The 13,905-nt window shown below is 32.2% G+C and overlaps 2 protein-coding genes across 3 annotated transcripts; one reads left to right on the top strand and one right to left on the bottom strand.

The window, feature by feature from the left end:
• Positions 1-398: 398 nt before the first annotated feature.
• LOC115988428 (berberine bridge enzyme-like 4) lies at positions 399-2,006 on the bottom strand. Its single transcript, XM_031112006.1, has one exon. The coding sequence runs from the start codon at positions 2,004-2,006 to the stop codon at positions 399-401; it is 1,608 nt and encodes a 535-aa protein (XP_030967866.1).
• Positions 2,007-11,952: 9,946 nt separating this feature from the next.
• On the top strand, positions 11,953-13,602 carry LOC115992697 (receptor-like protein kinase FERONIA). Of its 2 annotated transcripts, none has more exons than XM_031116926.1 (2): positions 11,953-12,071; positions 12,231-13,602. In XM_031116926.1, the coding sequence occupies exon 2, from the start codon at positions 12,495-12,497 to the stop codon at positions 13,563-13,565; it is 1,071 nt and encodes a 356-aa protein (XP_030972786.1). In that variant the 5' UTR covers positions 11,953-12,071; positions 12,231-12,494; the 3' UTR covers positions 13,566-13,602. The 2 variants fall into 2 exon arrangements, with proteins under 2 accessions (XP_030972786.1, XP_030972785.1); XM_031116925.1 differs by having other exon boundaries at positions 12,228-13,602.
• The last annotated feature ends 303 nt before the right edge of the window (positions 13,603-13,905 follow it).

The raw sequence follows: 13,905 nt of genomic DNA, 5'->3' as shown, positions 1-13,905 counted from the left end.
GATCATGGAAAAATAATGTTCAATTTTGATTTTTTTTTATTAAGAAAAATTCAAAATAATTTAGAAGCTCATATTGAAAATGCAGCATTGTCAACATCTAGTTTGATGTCCCAATTTCTAAAATCCATCAAATAAATTTTTGAAAAATCACCATATATAAAATTGGTAATAGTTCATTATAGAATAATCTAGAATTACCACGAATATATTATGATGTTAATTAACACAATGCAATTGAACAAGCTTATGTTAAGTTTGGTTTATACCAATTTTTTTTTTTTACTTTTGGCCCCCCTCATTTCTGAATCCTGGTTCCGTTCCTATTAGAATTCATGAGCAAACTAACAATAATCACCAACAAATGGTGGGGCATTAGTAAGTTTTGATCCCTTCTTTTTCTACTTGTAATTCGGAAGAGGTGGAATACTTTGTTCATTTTTGAAGAAATTAGTTGGGTCTACCATAGTTTTCACACGAACCAATCTCTCGAAATTACCCTTGAAATACTTAGCTCCATAAACTTTAGCTTTATCAAAGCTTGTATAATTATCTGAATTGGCACCAATGTCAAGGTCCCTGTAGCAGAAGAATGCCTCCCTTGGAGACTTGGAGACATATGGAGTCATCGCATCATGTAAGGCTTTTGATAAATTTAAATTTTTGTTGGTGACGTCAATTCCGTCCTCCAGCCAGTAGAAACCGTACTGAATCAAAAATAAGTTTCCAGCTCGATGTGGGAATGGAGTCTCTGATTCAGAAATCTCATTCATTCTTCCCCCATAAGGATTCCATTGCATAAATCCAAGCCCTCCTTTGATCATTAGTTTCCATATGGATTCCAACGCTTTTTTTGGAATGACTTCTTTTACATAGTCAGACCTACTCTTGTAATATCCCACAGGCTGCTTTGGCCTTTGTAGTAAAACATTTATGGATGTTCCAATAGGATGGTCAGCCCAGAATACTGTAGATTCAACCCAACTCATCTCTTTGCACTCATTTTTTTGTAGGCCTAGTTGTGGAAAGCTCTCATTCAACAACGAAAGTAGTCCCTGTGTTTTCCCTAGGAAGAGGCCAATAAATGCAATTACTACTGTCTTCTTGCCCTCTTGGGAGTCGTTGCTTGCATTGAACACCTGGGTCATCACTCTTATGAATAAGTCTTCAGGTAGTTTGTGACCAATATGTTGCCACTGATAAGCAATATCCGTTGCACCTTGTTCCAGGGTTCTATTAACATGGAACACTGTCACGATAGCCGGAACACGAACCAACTTGATCTTCCATGAAAGAATAACCCCAAAGCTTGCTCCGCCACCTCCTCTAATGGCCCAAAACAGATCTTCACCCATAGACTTTCTATCAAGGATTATACCGTTGACATTGACAATTTGTGCATCAATGATATTATCCACTGAAAGACCATATTTTCTCATCATATTTCCATACCCACCTCCAGAAAAGTGTCCACCCGTGCCAACGCTAAGACCAACCGCAGCAGGGAATCCATGTTCCTTGCTTTTCTCTGCGATTCTGTAATAAACTTCACCAACCGTTGCACCAGCCTGAACCCAGGCGGTCTCATCTGCCAAACTTATATTGATGGATCTTAGATTGAACATGTCAAGAATAACAAAGGGCACATATGAGACGTATGACAGGCCCTCAAAGTCATGGCCACCACTTCGTATTCTAATCTGCAAGCCTTGATTCTTTGCACATAGAACAGTTCCTTGGACATGGGATTCATGCATGGCTGTTACAATTGCCAAAGGTTTTGGGGTTGTAGGTGTTGCAAATCTTTTGGTTCTTATATATGACAGCAAAACAGATTGAAAAGAGGAATTTTTGGGAGTGTAAATGGCTTCAAAGATTGGGTTGGAAGGCTGTGAATAGTTTGACAGACACTGGATGAAATTGTCAATAGCTGGACTTGAGGTTGCGCATGAATCTAAAAGCACAAGGACAGAGAAAATTAAGAGTAGAGTAGAGCTTGAAAGCTTCATCTTTTGTGGACTGTTTTTCTTCTCCAGACTGCTCACTTGTAAATGATTCTGTGTATTTATAGGGAAATCAAGCACTTAAAATTAATTTTTGGCGCACACTATATATTCCGGCACAAATTTTATCAGTTCAATCAAATATATAGCAAAGTTCAATAAAATATCATTTTCTCTAAAAAAAAAATTATCTTTTAATAATAGTTATTAATAGAAATTTGATATTAATGATAGCTGTTAATAGAGATTTATTTAGATTATATTTGTATATAAAATATAAAATATGAAATTAATAATTATGATACTTATTAATGGATTCAGATCTTCTAGATTTCCTAGAGTACTCTACCAAATAGATTTTCTTAAATCTTAACAATTCTTTAATGATTTAATGATTTAGATTTTGCCATATTAGTATTCCACTAACAATAATCTTAAGAATAATGCTAGAGATGCAAATTATTTTATAAATTTTTTTTTACAAATTGCTGATGTAGTGAGTAATTATTGATAAATGAAAAAGTGATATTAGTGGTGAGGATAAATGAAAACTAATAAAAATTTGGCCACATCAACAATTTATAGAAATGATGTAATATAGTTTGTGACTGTAGCATTACTCTAATTTTAATTGTTTTATTTGCAACATTATTTTATTATTTTAAGAATATTGTTAGTGGAATACTGACATGGCAGAATCTAGATCATTAAATTATTAAAGTGTAGTTGGGATTTAATAAGAAATCTAGAGGATTTACTTTAATCTTAATTGTTTTATTTGCAACATTATTTTATTATTTTAAGACTATTATTAGTAGAATACTGACATGGCAGAATCTAGATCATTAAATCATTAAATTGTAGTTGGGATTTAATGAAATCTATTAATAGAGTACTCTAAGAAATCTAGAGGATTTGAATCCCTTATTAATAGGTTTCTATTATGATTGTGCTTTCGTATGGAAGTCATATTTAATATTTATGATACTTATTAATTGGTAGAGTAATTCTTAGGTATTTCCGGAGCATAAAGAATGGGGCTCTCCCTGATATTTATGGTGATGTCCACTCATTAAATTCATGGTGGGGTTCACCATGAATGTGAGAGTAAGGAGGACCATTTCTTCGGATTCCATGAATACCTAAGAATTTTCCTAATAGGTATCTATGATTGTATTTTTATATGGAATTGCTAAATATATAATTATGATAGTTATTAATAGGTATTTATGAACTTATTAAAAAAAACAAAGAACAATTTCACTTTACAAAGAATTTATTATGATTTCACTTTACAAAGAACAATTTCTTTTAAGAGTCAAGATTTGGTAAGGATTGGGGTACATCTAATAAGAGTTTGTCATGTCAGTTTTTTTATTATTTAAAACTCAATATATTCTGCCATACATAATAATATCTCAATAAATTCACAGAATCATAGTTGAGTTGGATTTTCAAATAGGTATTAGATTTGATTGTATGTGGTTATACCTATTCTTGAGTTCAAATTTGGTAAGGATGGGGTGTAAAACCCATATTTTATACAATCCAATAAAAGATTGTCACATTAGCTTTTTTACTTAAAACTCAATACATTTTACCACACCTAATAACATTTAAATAAATTCCCAATTTGGTTGGATTTTCATACAGGTATTAAAATTGATTGGATGTGGCTGTACTTATTCTTTTATATGTAATAAGATGATGTGACATATTAGAATTGAAGGATGTAAAACTTGGATTTTAAATCACATCCTTATAGAATATATTCTCTTTTTTAATATGTAATATGATTAGGGGCATAGCTAGAAATTTTATTTTGCCATCAATATGTACAAAAATGTATTACTGTTATTTAATTGTAATTTTTTTAAATCTCTCATTTTTGGAGTAATATCATCCCCTAACATTAAATATTCTCTCTTTTTTTTTTTCTTTTTTTTTTTTCAATCAAGATTTTTAGTCTAAATCAAGCATTGGAAAAAAATTGGAAACTAAACAACAACAATAACAATAAAAGACTTAGTCCCAAATTGAATATGTGTGTGTGTGTGTGTCTCTCTCCAAGACAAAATTGCTTTTAAAGTATTGTCTCCGCCTAAATTACATATTCTTAGCGTAGTTTTTTTCATTTAATATTTTGTGACTAAATCAAGTATTGACAAACAATTTGAAACTTAAGAAAAAAAATGAAAAGATTTAGTCTCAAATAAAATAACTCTAAAAGAAAATTTCTTTGATTAAAAACTTACTATTTGAATTCAACAACCAAAACTTACCAATTAAGACAGTAAAAAACTAAAAAGAAGTAATACTTTTTTTTGTTACAAGGTGGATTGTTTGTTGTTATTAACAAATTTTTTTTGGAAACCAACAATTAGGTGTTCAATTCTTTTTTGTAGGGGCCACCTCTTCTTTTTTGGAGGGGCCAACTATTGATTTTAAGGTCTATATTTTAAAAAAATTGCAAAATATACATACTTTATAAAGTTTTTAAAAAAAATTGGGGGGTGGAAGGGGGTGGGCATGGTCCTCCATTACTAAGTGTAGCTCTGCCCCTGAATATGATGATATGACATATTTGAATTGGAGGCTATAAAGCTTGGGTTTTACACCACATCCTTATAGAGCTTAATTTAAAAAAAAAAAAAAAACCTATATTGAACTATTTATATAATTATGATTATTAATGATAGATATATATGTGTTTCTAAAAAAATGATATATATTTTTATTATGAATATTTATATATGTAAAAGTAAAATTATCTTTTATATAATTTAAAGAAAATAATGTTGACAAGATTTTACTTGAAGTAGATAGCAATATACAGTACGCATACAATACGGTAAGTATACTAACGGTTATAATTTAGCATCTTTTAAGATAAGAAGGTTTCAAAAATTTGGCAAAGTGTAATACATTTATATTTTAATATTTACCAATAAATATAAGGAAACATTGGCCAAACAATGTTTTGCAGATAAATGCCATAATTCAACATATTACAGTCTTATATAAAATTCCAATAATTTAATTTGAAATAGACTACTTAATAAAAAAAAAGATTTCAATAATCATGAATAAATCAACATTAACACTAATTTTTGTCGAGAAAATAATAATTGAATTATGTATCAAATAATGTTCAAATTATTCATAAATCCAAAATATATCATCTTTCCTAAATAAAAATAATTTAGTAAACTTGTTCACCTATACTGTTTGTCTACTTTAGTAGTTGTTGTTGTTGTTGTTGTTTTTTTTTTTTTTTTTTTTTGGGGAATACTAAGTATTTTAACACATAAACACATAGAAGAGGGGATAGTGTTTTAAAGAAGCTAACAGTGATGTATATCCAAAAGAACTTGTCTACTTTAGTTAAGCCAGCTTACAATTTGCTTTGGAATATACTAATTTTGATTGTTATAAAATTTTTACCATTCATTCTCTCGATACCATATTTTGTTTGGTTCGTTTTGCATGTCAAAAGCTTGTCCTTTTCCAAAATTTCAAAAATCACCGGTTTGATAATGAGATTAAGGAAAAGCTTAAAAATATTGGAATTTATCCCGATTGGGTGTTTAATTGCCCTACTATGTTATTTTTAAGGTTAAAATGACAAAATGCCATTTTGACCATTGTAAATCAGGTTGACCATTTTAAACTAAGTCAGGAATTCACCTGAATGAATTTCACATTTTTATAAAAAAATTAATATTTTTAAGCACTGTTTAAAAGTTTGATCAAGTTTGACTGCGGCCAACCTAGATTTGACCCCATGTCATAGATAGTTTAATCAGGATAATTTCTGGTCCATATCGTAGATAATTTAATTCCTTTCAGTTTGACAGTTTGCATGCCTAGATCAAACTTAAAACGAGTAAGATGTCGCAAAGAAAAAAAAAAGTGTTTGTGGATCAATTTTTGCGACGTGTCATTAAAGTTAGATGATACTTGATTTTACCAAATTATAATCAAACAATCTGATTTTATCAAATTATAATCAAACAATCTTAGATTGGCCTGAATGAGCAGTTGTTGTTAAGGTCTTGTAATGAATTTTAATTTGGTGAGCTTGATTTGCTAAATTTCCTTTTTAAAAAATGAATTTATTAAAAAACCAAAAAAGTACTTTATTTGTGTATTAATATCAAACTAGTATGCAATTTTGTGCATATGCATGAGTGAAATTAAAAACAATTACAATTACACAGTTCAAATTAAACATTTTTTTGAGAAGACGTTCAAATTATACATGTCATTAGCTAAGGACGAACCCATGATTTCAAACTAAAGAGGGCTGGAGTATAAGCAAAAAAAATAAAATAAAAACCTCCAACTAGCCATTCATATAGTATTAACAAATTATAAATATACAAAATTATTATTTCTTAATACATTAAGATGAAATCATCTACTAAAAAAAGACAAAAAAAAATATTAATAATAATAATGATGTTTTCTAATACTAAGCTGGCTAGGATTTTTATTTTTATTTTGAAGTTAGAGTATTCATAATAGTGATGCTAAAATATTTAGCTTTTAATATATCAAAATCTATTTTATTACCTCACTTTACAATATACCCAATGTCAAATGTTTTTTTTTTTTTTAACCACTTCATTTAATATAATATAAACAACTTATTAAAATAATAAAGGAAGAGAGAGAATTTGAGTTTTTTAACTGAAGAAAGAGAGATAATCATAATAAAATATTGTATTTTATTTTTAATAAATTCTACAGTCAACTTATATTTATACTAGTTTTAAAAATTTAGCTTTATCTTCTCTAATAGCACATGGTTTTTTTGGTTCTTTGGTGGAAAAATAGTTTTTTTTACTAAAGTACAATTACCGTTATGAATACTTTTATTGCTTTTGTTAAATTTTTGGGTTGGATAGTTGCTAGTGTTGGAATTTTACTTAGGGAGTAATTTAGGAGAAACAAATTTAATACATCTAGAAGTTAAAAATTACTAAATAAGCATATAACATAAATAAATTATAAGATGTGAGAAGTTTCTTACTAGATTGCGTTGTTCAAGGACCTCACAAGCAATAAGGATGCTCTTCCCAATTGGTTAGGGTCAAAATGAATTGTATTTTCTCTTTCACACCCTCTTGCAAGTGTGGCATTGACAATATTTATAATGTTCAGAAAGGATATGACCAGCCATAAAATCATTCCTATCGTAATAATGCTTCATGTAACAGATATGTTACATTTGTTAATAAAAAACTTTATTAATTAGATTCATTAATAAAGAAGTTCATTAATGTGTCATTACTTTTGTAACTCCATACTAATAAATGGATTCATTTATTGTTCATATATATCCAGAATCACTATATCATGACAACACCTTTAATAAGAGTTCAAGTTACAGGTAATGAAAAGATAGATTTATTACAGCCAACACTCAATGTGCATGAATCTCATCATGGAAGGACAGCTGAGATTATTTGCACTAACCATAAAAAAACTAGCCCTCATTGTCTTTCAAAGTCTGAGTAATCTTAACTTGTACCTCCTTTCCATCATAGTCCAACAATGTACGTATCAGAATAGACTACATCATGATGGATATAGTCAAGTTAAGAACTACAATGAATGCATTCATAATCTTAGTCTACTAAATCAAGTAGATCTACAACATATCAATATCTTACATCATAAAAATGTTACATAATTTCACAAGAGACTTTGAATATTTATTTGTTGGTAATAGAGGTGTCATAAAATATTATGTTGGGCTACATTATTCTAACAGTCTCCCACTTGGCCTAACATAACCCCATTTCCAATACATGTGTTTCAAATAACCTAGAGGACAAGCCTTTGGTAAAAGGGTCAGCCAAATTTTGCTTTGATGAAACTTTCTGAACAACCACTTTCTTCTTCTTAATCATATCTTGTATGTAATGGTAACGACCATCTATATGTTTTGCGCGAGAGTGGCATTTTGAATCTTTGGTGATAGCAATGGCAGAATTGTTATCACACAAAATGGGAATGGGTCTTTGAACGCACTCCACAATTAGCAACTCTATTAAAAATTGTTTTAAATAAACACCTTCTTTTGCCGTAGCATTCAAAGCTATATATTCAGCTTCCATTGTAGATTGAGCAACACATTCTTGTTTCTTACTTTTCCATGCAATAGCTCCACCACATAACATAAGCGTAGTGTCTTCTAATATTGCCCCTGCTTCTGGAGAAGATGTTACAGTGTCAACCAAGTCGTCATCTTCACCAACAATAACGTTATTATCACTACCACCACTAATTACACCAGTCACCTTAGTTTTGGGTGATGGGGAAGCGAGTGAGCTAGTTGAGCATTCATTAGCAACTCTGTCATCCTCGAAAGCAAACCAGTTGGAATTTGTATAGAGAGAGCCACTGAACACGCCAAGAGAAACTACAGCAGCATTGTTTAGATGAATAAATTTTGAAGTATGAAAGCATACTAAAACCACTATTCAATTCCCAACATATCATTTAGCAGATTATACTCCAAATTACAGGCCCCACCAAAGAGAATTAACCCACTAAAGCTTCAATGTGCATGTAAGCCAAAATCACAAGTTAGCCAGCACATTGAAGGTTGTTCCAAATTTGGCTTAGACATAGGGGCACACACTTTAGCCCATCTCACCAAATTTGGCTTAGACTTACCCACATTGAAGATTTACTCACAAGTAACCCACCATTCTTACTAATGTCGCCAAAGTGCATGCCATTGACAATTATCTATATTTATTTGGTACAATTGCACAATAATTAATTATTCTTGTTTGTTCATAAGGGAAAAAAAATTTACCTTGTGTGAAAAATCTTTACAAAGGCTTTGGTTAAGGAGTGATGAAGTTTAGTAGTTATAGTTAAGGGTTTGTTGATTTGCTTATTATTTTTAGACGAAAATACACTTTTGGTCCCTACATTTCGGGCCGATTCTTATTTTGGTTCTTAAATTGATTTTGCTACTAATGTAGTCCCTAAAAAAAGAAAATCAATTCTATTTTGGTTCTTACCGTCAACCCACTAACAGAAAAGTCCTACGTGGTAGATGGAGTGCATAGGTGGCAAACATTAAGCTAACGTGGTTATTAAAATAACATTTTAAAGAACTTATTTGCCATTTAAAAAAATCCTACATAAGCATATTAATAAATAAAAAATCCACATAAGAAAAATAAAAAATAAACCTACAATCTAATAAAATAAATTTATTAAATTAAAAAATGTATTTTCATTCTTCTCACTCTCTTCTCTCTCTCTTTCTACCGATTCTCATTCTCCCTCTTTGATTTTTCTCTCCTAGATGATTTTTATTTTTTTTGATAAACTTTCCTAGCCGATTGAATGCTTTGAAATGGGGCTTGGCCTAAATCAATTTCTCAAGCTCGACCATGGAGTTTTATGGATTAGTGGAGGGGAAGGATTGGTTTGGGGTGGTGGGTCGGTTTGGATTCGTGGGTTATGGATTTGTGGGTGTGTTGCGTTGCTGTTAAACCCCAGACTAGTAGTGGTGGTGGTGGTTATGAAGGATCGGTTTGGGGTAGTGGCGGTTTGGATTTGTGGGTGTGTTATGCTACTGTGAAACCCCAGATCGGTGGTGGTGGTGGTGGTGGTTGCAAAGGATCTGTTTGGAGTGGTGGGTTATGGATTTGTGGGTGTTGTGAAGCCCAGATCAGTGGCTGTGTTAGCTATGTTGTTATGAAGCCCAGATCGGTGGTGATGGTGGTCGATCCCCATGGCGAAGCCTCGGTAGTGACTCTCTTTACCTCACCCTTGCCCTAGCCCTATTCCTCTCTCATATTAGTGGCTGCTTTGATAGGCGGTTGTTTGGGTGATTTGGGTTGTGGGTTTGCCATTAGCTCCACCGCTACACCGCCACCATGACAAAGCCACATCTCTACCTCTCCTCCAATCTACTATCTCGAGAATTTTGATGGGTATTTGGGAAAGAGATAGTTTTGGATCTGCTCTCACTCACTTTGATATAGGTTCATTTAAATCTTGTTGTCTATTGGTGTGTCTAAGATTGATTTAGAAGTTTTTAGCTTATGATTTTTGTGGATTTGATGATAAGGTTTTGATGGTTGGTGGGAAATTGATGAAGGAATTTGTTTGATTGAAATTTTGTGTTTTTGGTTGGAAATCTATGTTATGAGAAATATTTTATTAGGATAATAATTTTGGTTGAATGTATAATTAATTTTTGCGGAAGAATTTGGGTACAAATTTTGGAATATTATGGGTTTCTATTCTTTTGTTCTTGTGTATGAATATTCTGGGTTGTTGTTCTTATGTATTCATGATCAAGATGAACACAGATCTAAATTGATGTGTTTTTTTTTTTATTTAAAATTTTGTTTTTCTCTTTTTTAGGTGATTAAAACTGATAATTTTTTTTCTAAAATTTAGAAACTTATGTGGAGCTAACGTGGAATTTTAAAAAATCAAATAAAATTTATTATTATTATTATTATTATTTTATTAGTCACGTTAGCATCTAATATGCAACCTATGCACTCCGTTTGCCACATAGGACTTTTTTGTTAGTGGGTTGACAATAGGGACCAAAATAGAATTGATTTTTTTTTTTTTTTTTTTTTTTTTTTTTGGAGACTACATTAGTAGCAAAATCAATTTAGAGACCAAAATAAGAATCGGCCAAAAATGTAGGGACAAAAAGTGTATTTTCGCCTTATTTTTAATTTGATCATTTTTTTTTTTGGAGTCGATAAACATTTTAGTTAAAAAGATATTGATTTGTATTTTACCATTAGTGTTAAGAAGATATTTATTTATATTTGTAATTATTATTTATTTTCTTTTTTTCAAATGCAAATTATATATGCAACAATGCAATGGACATGCTCAAGTCCTCCCTTATTTATTTATTTTTTATTTATTGAAAGATCTGTTGTCATTCAATTGAAATTGGAATGGAAGACAACAAGGTCAGAGTACAAGAGTGAAAAAAGCCGAAAGTATTAGGCTTTTTCTAGCTGGATGAGGTGTTGCATCATAGGAGGTGAAACTCCCCTACGTGTTTGGTACTATTACATTTTGCTTGTTGTGCTAGTTCATGGGCGACGCTATTGCATTCCCTTTTCAAGTGCTTAGGGTCGTTTGGTACATGTGTTTAAAAATTAAAAATTGTTGTTTGAAAATATTTGTAAAAATATGTGCGGGTGAAAAAATGTGTGAAAATTCGTGTAATATTGCTTAAAAACTGAAAATAGTTGTTTGAAAACACAAACCAAATACCCTCTTAATCTGCCAATTGCTAAAAGAGCTCAAAATGTGTTTGATCGCTGAGAAATTATTAGGTCTACTAGGAGGTCTACTGACGTGGTTCTTCCTGACCTCCTAACCAATAAAATGTTGTTATTTATGCAAATATGACATCATCGGGTAATTTTTATTTTTTTTATTCCTTATGTTGATTAGGAATCTCACACATACATTTGCATAGATGATATCATCTCATTAGTCAGGAAGGACCACATCAACAAGCCTTCCATTTAGATAATAATTTCTCCTAATCCCTAGAATAAGGTGGCCCAATTGTCCTTTTTTTGTCACATGCTAACACAAAAAATTAGAGAGATGTTGCATCCACAACATTTTTATAACAAATCATTGGTGGTTTGTTGTTATTAGTTCAAATTTGAAACTATCACTAAAATTACTTTTTTGCTCTAATAATAACTACTAATAACAACCTGCCATTTAGGATTTTTTGTAAAACTATTGTGAAAATATTATGGACATACCATTTGTCAAAAAATTAACTACTCAAGTCCTCCTTGTCCTTGACGGCTAAAAAAAAAAGAGAGTTAATATGCACTATACCATACGTCTCCAATTACACACCAAACGTTCTCATAAATATCTTGTGAAAATTCAAACACAAGACAACGTGCAACTGCCCAATGATGTACACCAAAATTTTATTGAGCAGTTAGGCATGGTTTTCCGATTCATTATCAGCTCTTTACTCAACACCACTTTTCACTCTCACCACAACCACCTTCTACAACGAATTTGGTAAGTTTCAAAATGTCTTGAAATTAATTGATATTATCATAAATCTCAGGTAGTTTGTGGAATTTAACCTTCTTTAAAACGTCTTTTATTTTATTTTTTATATTAAATAATTGCAATCGTTGCGTTGCCTGACATCATTTTTGACTGATGGTTCAGCAGTCATCAATTTTGACCGATGGGTCAGAAATGAAGGGAAGTGGCTGATGGCTCATAAAGAAAACAAAGAATATGAGATCCATCCGGGCTTACCTTTTCCAGTTCGCCAAATTGAGCAGACATGGAGAGGAAAGTGGAATGGGAGAGCAGCCGCATTTTTTTTTTTTGGTTTTCCCTTCCCCTCCCTACTTTCAAACATATTCAAAGGAAACATTTTCTTTATCATTTATTTTCCCCTTAATCTCTTTATGATTGAGTGTAGCGTCAATGAAAGGTGTTTCAAAGTTATTCAGAACTTCCAAGAAGGGAGCAAAACCATCACCATCTTCAGCTTTTCCTGAGAGATCATGCCGTCAATTTTCACTGGCTGAGATGAAGATTGCTACCAATAACTTCGATGCTAATTTAGTAATTGGTGAGGGGGATTTTGGCACAGCATACAAGGGATTTTTTAACGACTGTAACGGTACCAGAATCGTTGCAATAAAGCGCTTGAAACTCAATGAGGACTTAAGGAACGAGGTGGTGTTCGTTTGCCAGCTACACCACCCTAACCTCATCTCTCTCATCGGATATTGTATTGATGAAGGCGTGAATATCCTTGTCTACGAGTTCATGGTCAATGGAAGCCTCTTCAGTAAACTCCACGATCGCCTCTCGTGGAAACAAAGACTAAAGATTTGCGTTGGAGTGGCGCGTGCACTGCACTACCTTCACTCTGGGGTCAAGCAAACTATTATCCACCGTGACGTGAAGCCGACCAACATTATGTTGGACAAGAATTGGGAGGCCAAGTTATCAGATTTCAGGTTGTCCAACATGCTTCCCCCAGGTATCAAATACGTGGAAATCAAACGGGATTCGGAAACTACTCTAAGATACCTGGATCCCGAATGTTTCATTACATATAGGCTGACCGATAAAACCGACGTCTACTCTTTTGGTGTGGTATTGTTGGAAGTACTCTGTGGGAGAGAAGCAATGGACTTTAGATTGATGGAAAAAGGGCAGGGTCTGGTTAAGTGGGCCCAAAAATGCAAACGCGAAGGGACCATCAATGAGATAATTGATCCGTATCTGATGGGGAAGATAGATCCAGAGTGTTTCAAGATTTACGTCGACATTGCCATTTCTTGTGTGCGAAATAAGGGAGAGGCTCGTCCCACCATGGGTGAAGTGGAGTTAATCCTTGAACATGCACTTGAACTACAACAGAGTGCAGATGCTGCAATGAAGGATGTAGATCCTACTGGTGATGTCTGTATCTATCCCATTGATGAATATACCTGTAATGATTCTTCAGGAGACGCTTCTCCCCCATCTTATGTTCATAATTAATAGATTTATACGATAAATTAAAGATCATATTTATATTGTTTTTGATTTGGTAATGTTTCTATTTCGTTGAAACCTCTGCCTGAGCTTGAGGAATTTATTTCGGATTCAGATAGCTTGAGGGAATATATTTTGAACACCGCCACACCAAACGACCAATGATTAATCACAAACAATTAAATATTCTTGAAGAATGTTTATCGAAATTGCATTCCCACAAGCTAAGCAGGTTCTGCATTTAATGTATATATTTTCATTAGCCCATGTGTTGGGTAGTAGATTAATATGAGAATATTGTGAGGCGAGTTGTTGTCCCTAAATTGTTCTTAATTAGTAAATCATG

The sequence above is a fragment of the Quercus lobata genome, chromosome 5 (genome assembly GCF_001633185.2).
Source record: "Quercus lobata isolate SW786 chromosome 5, ValleyOak3.0 Primary Assembly, whole genome shotgun sequence".
NCBI classification, from domain to species: Eukaryota; Viridiplantae; Streptophyta; class Magnoliopsida; order Fagales; family Fagaceae; genus Quercus; species Quercus lobata.
This window is presented reverse-complemented; position numbering and strand designations above follow the sequence as displayed.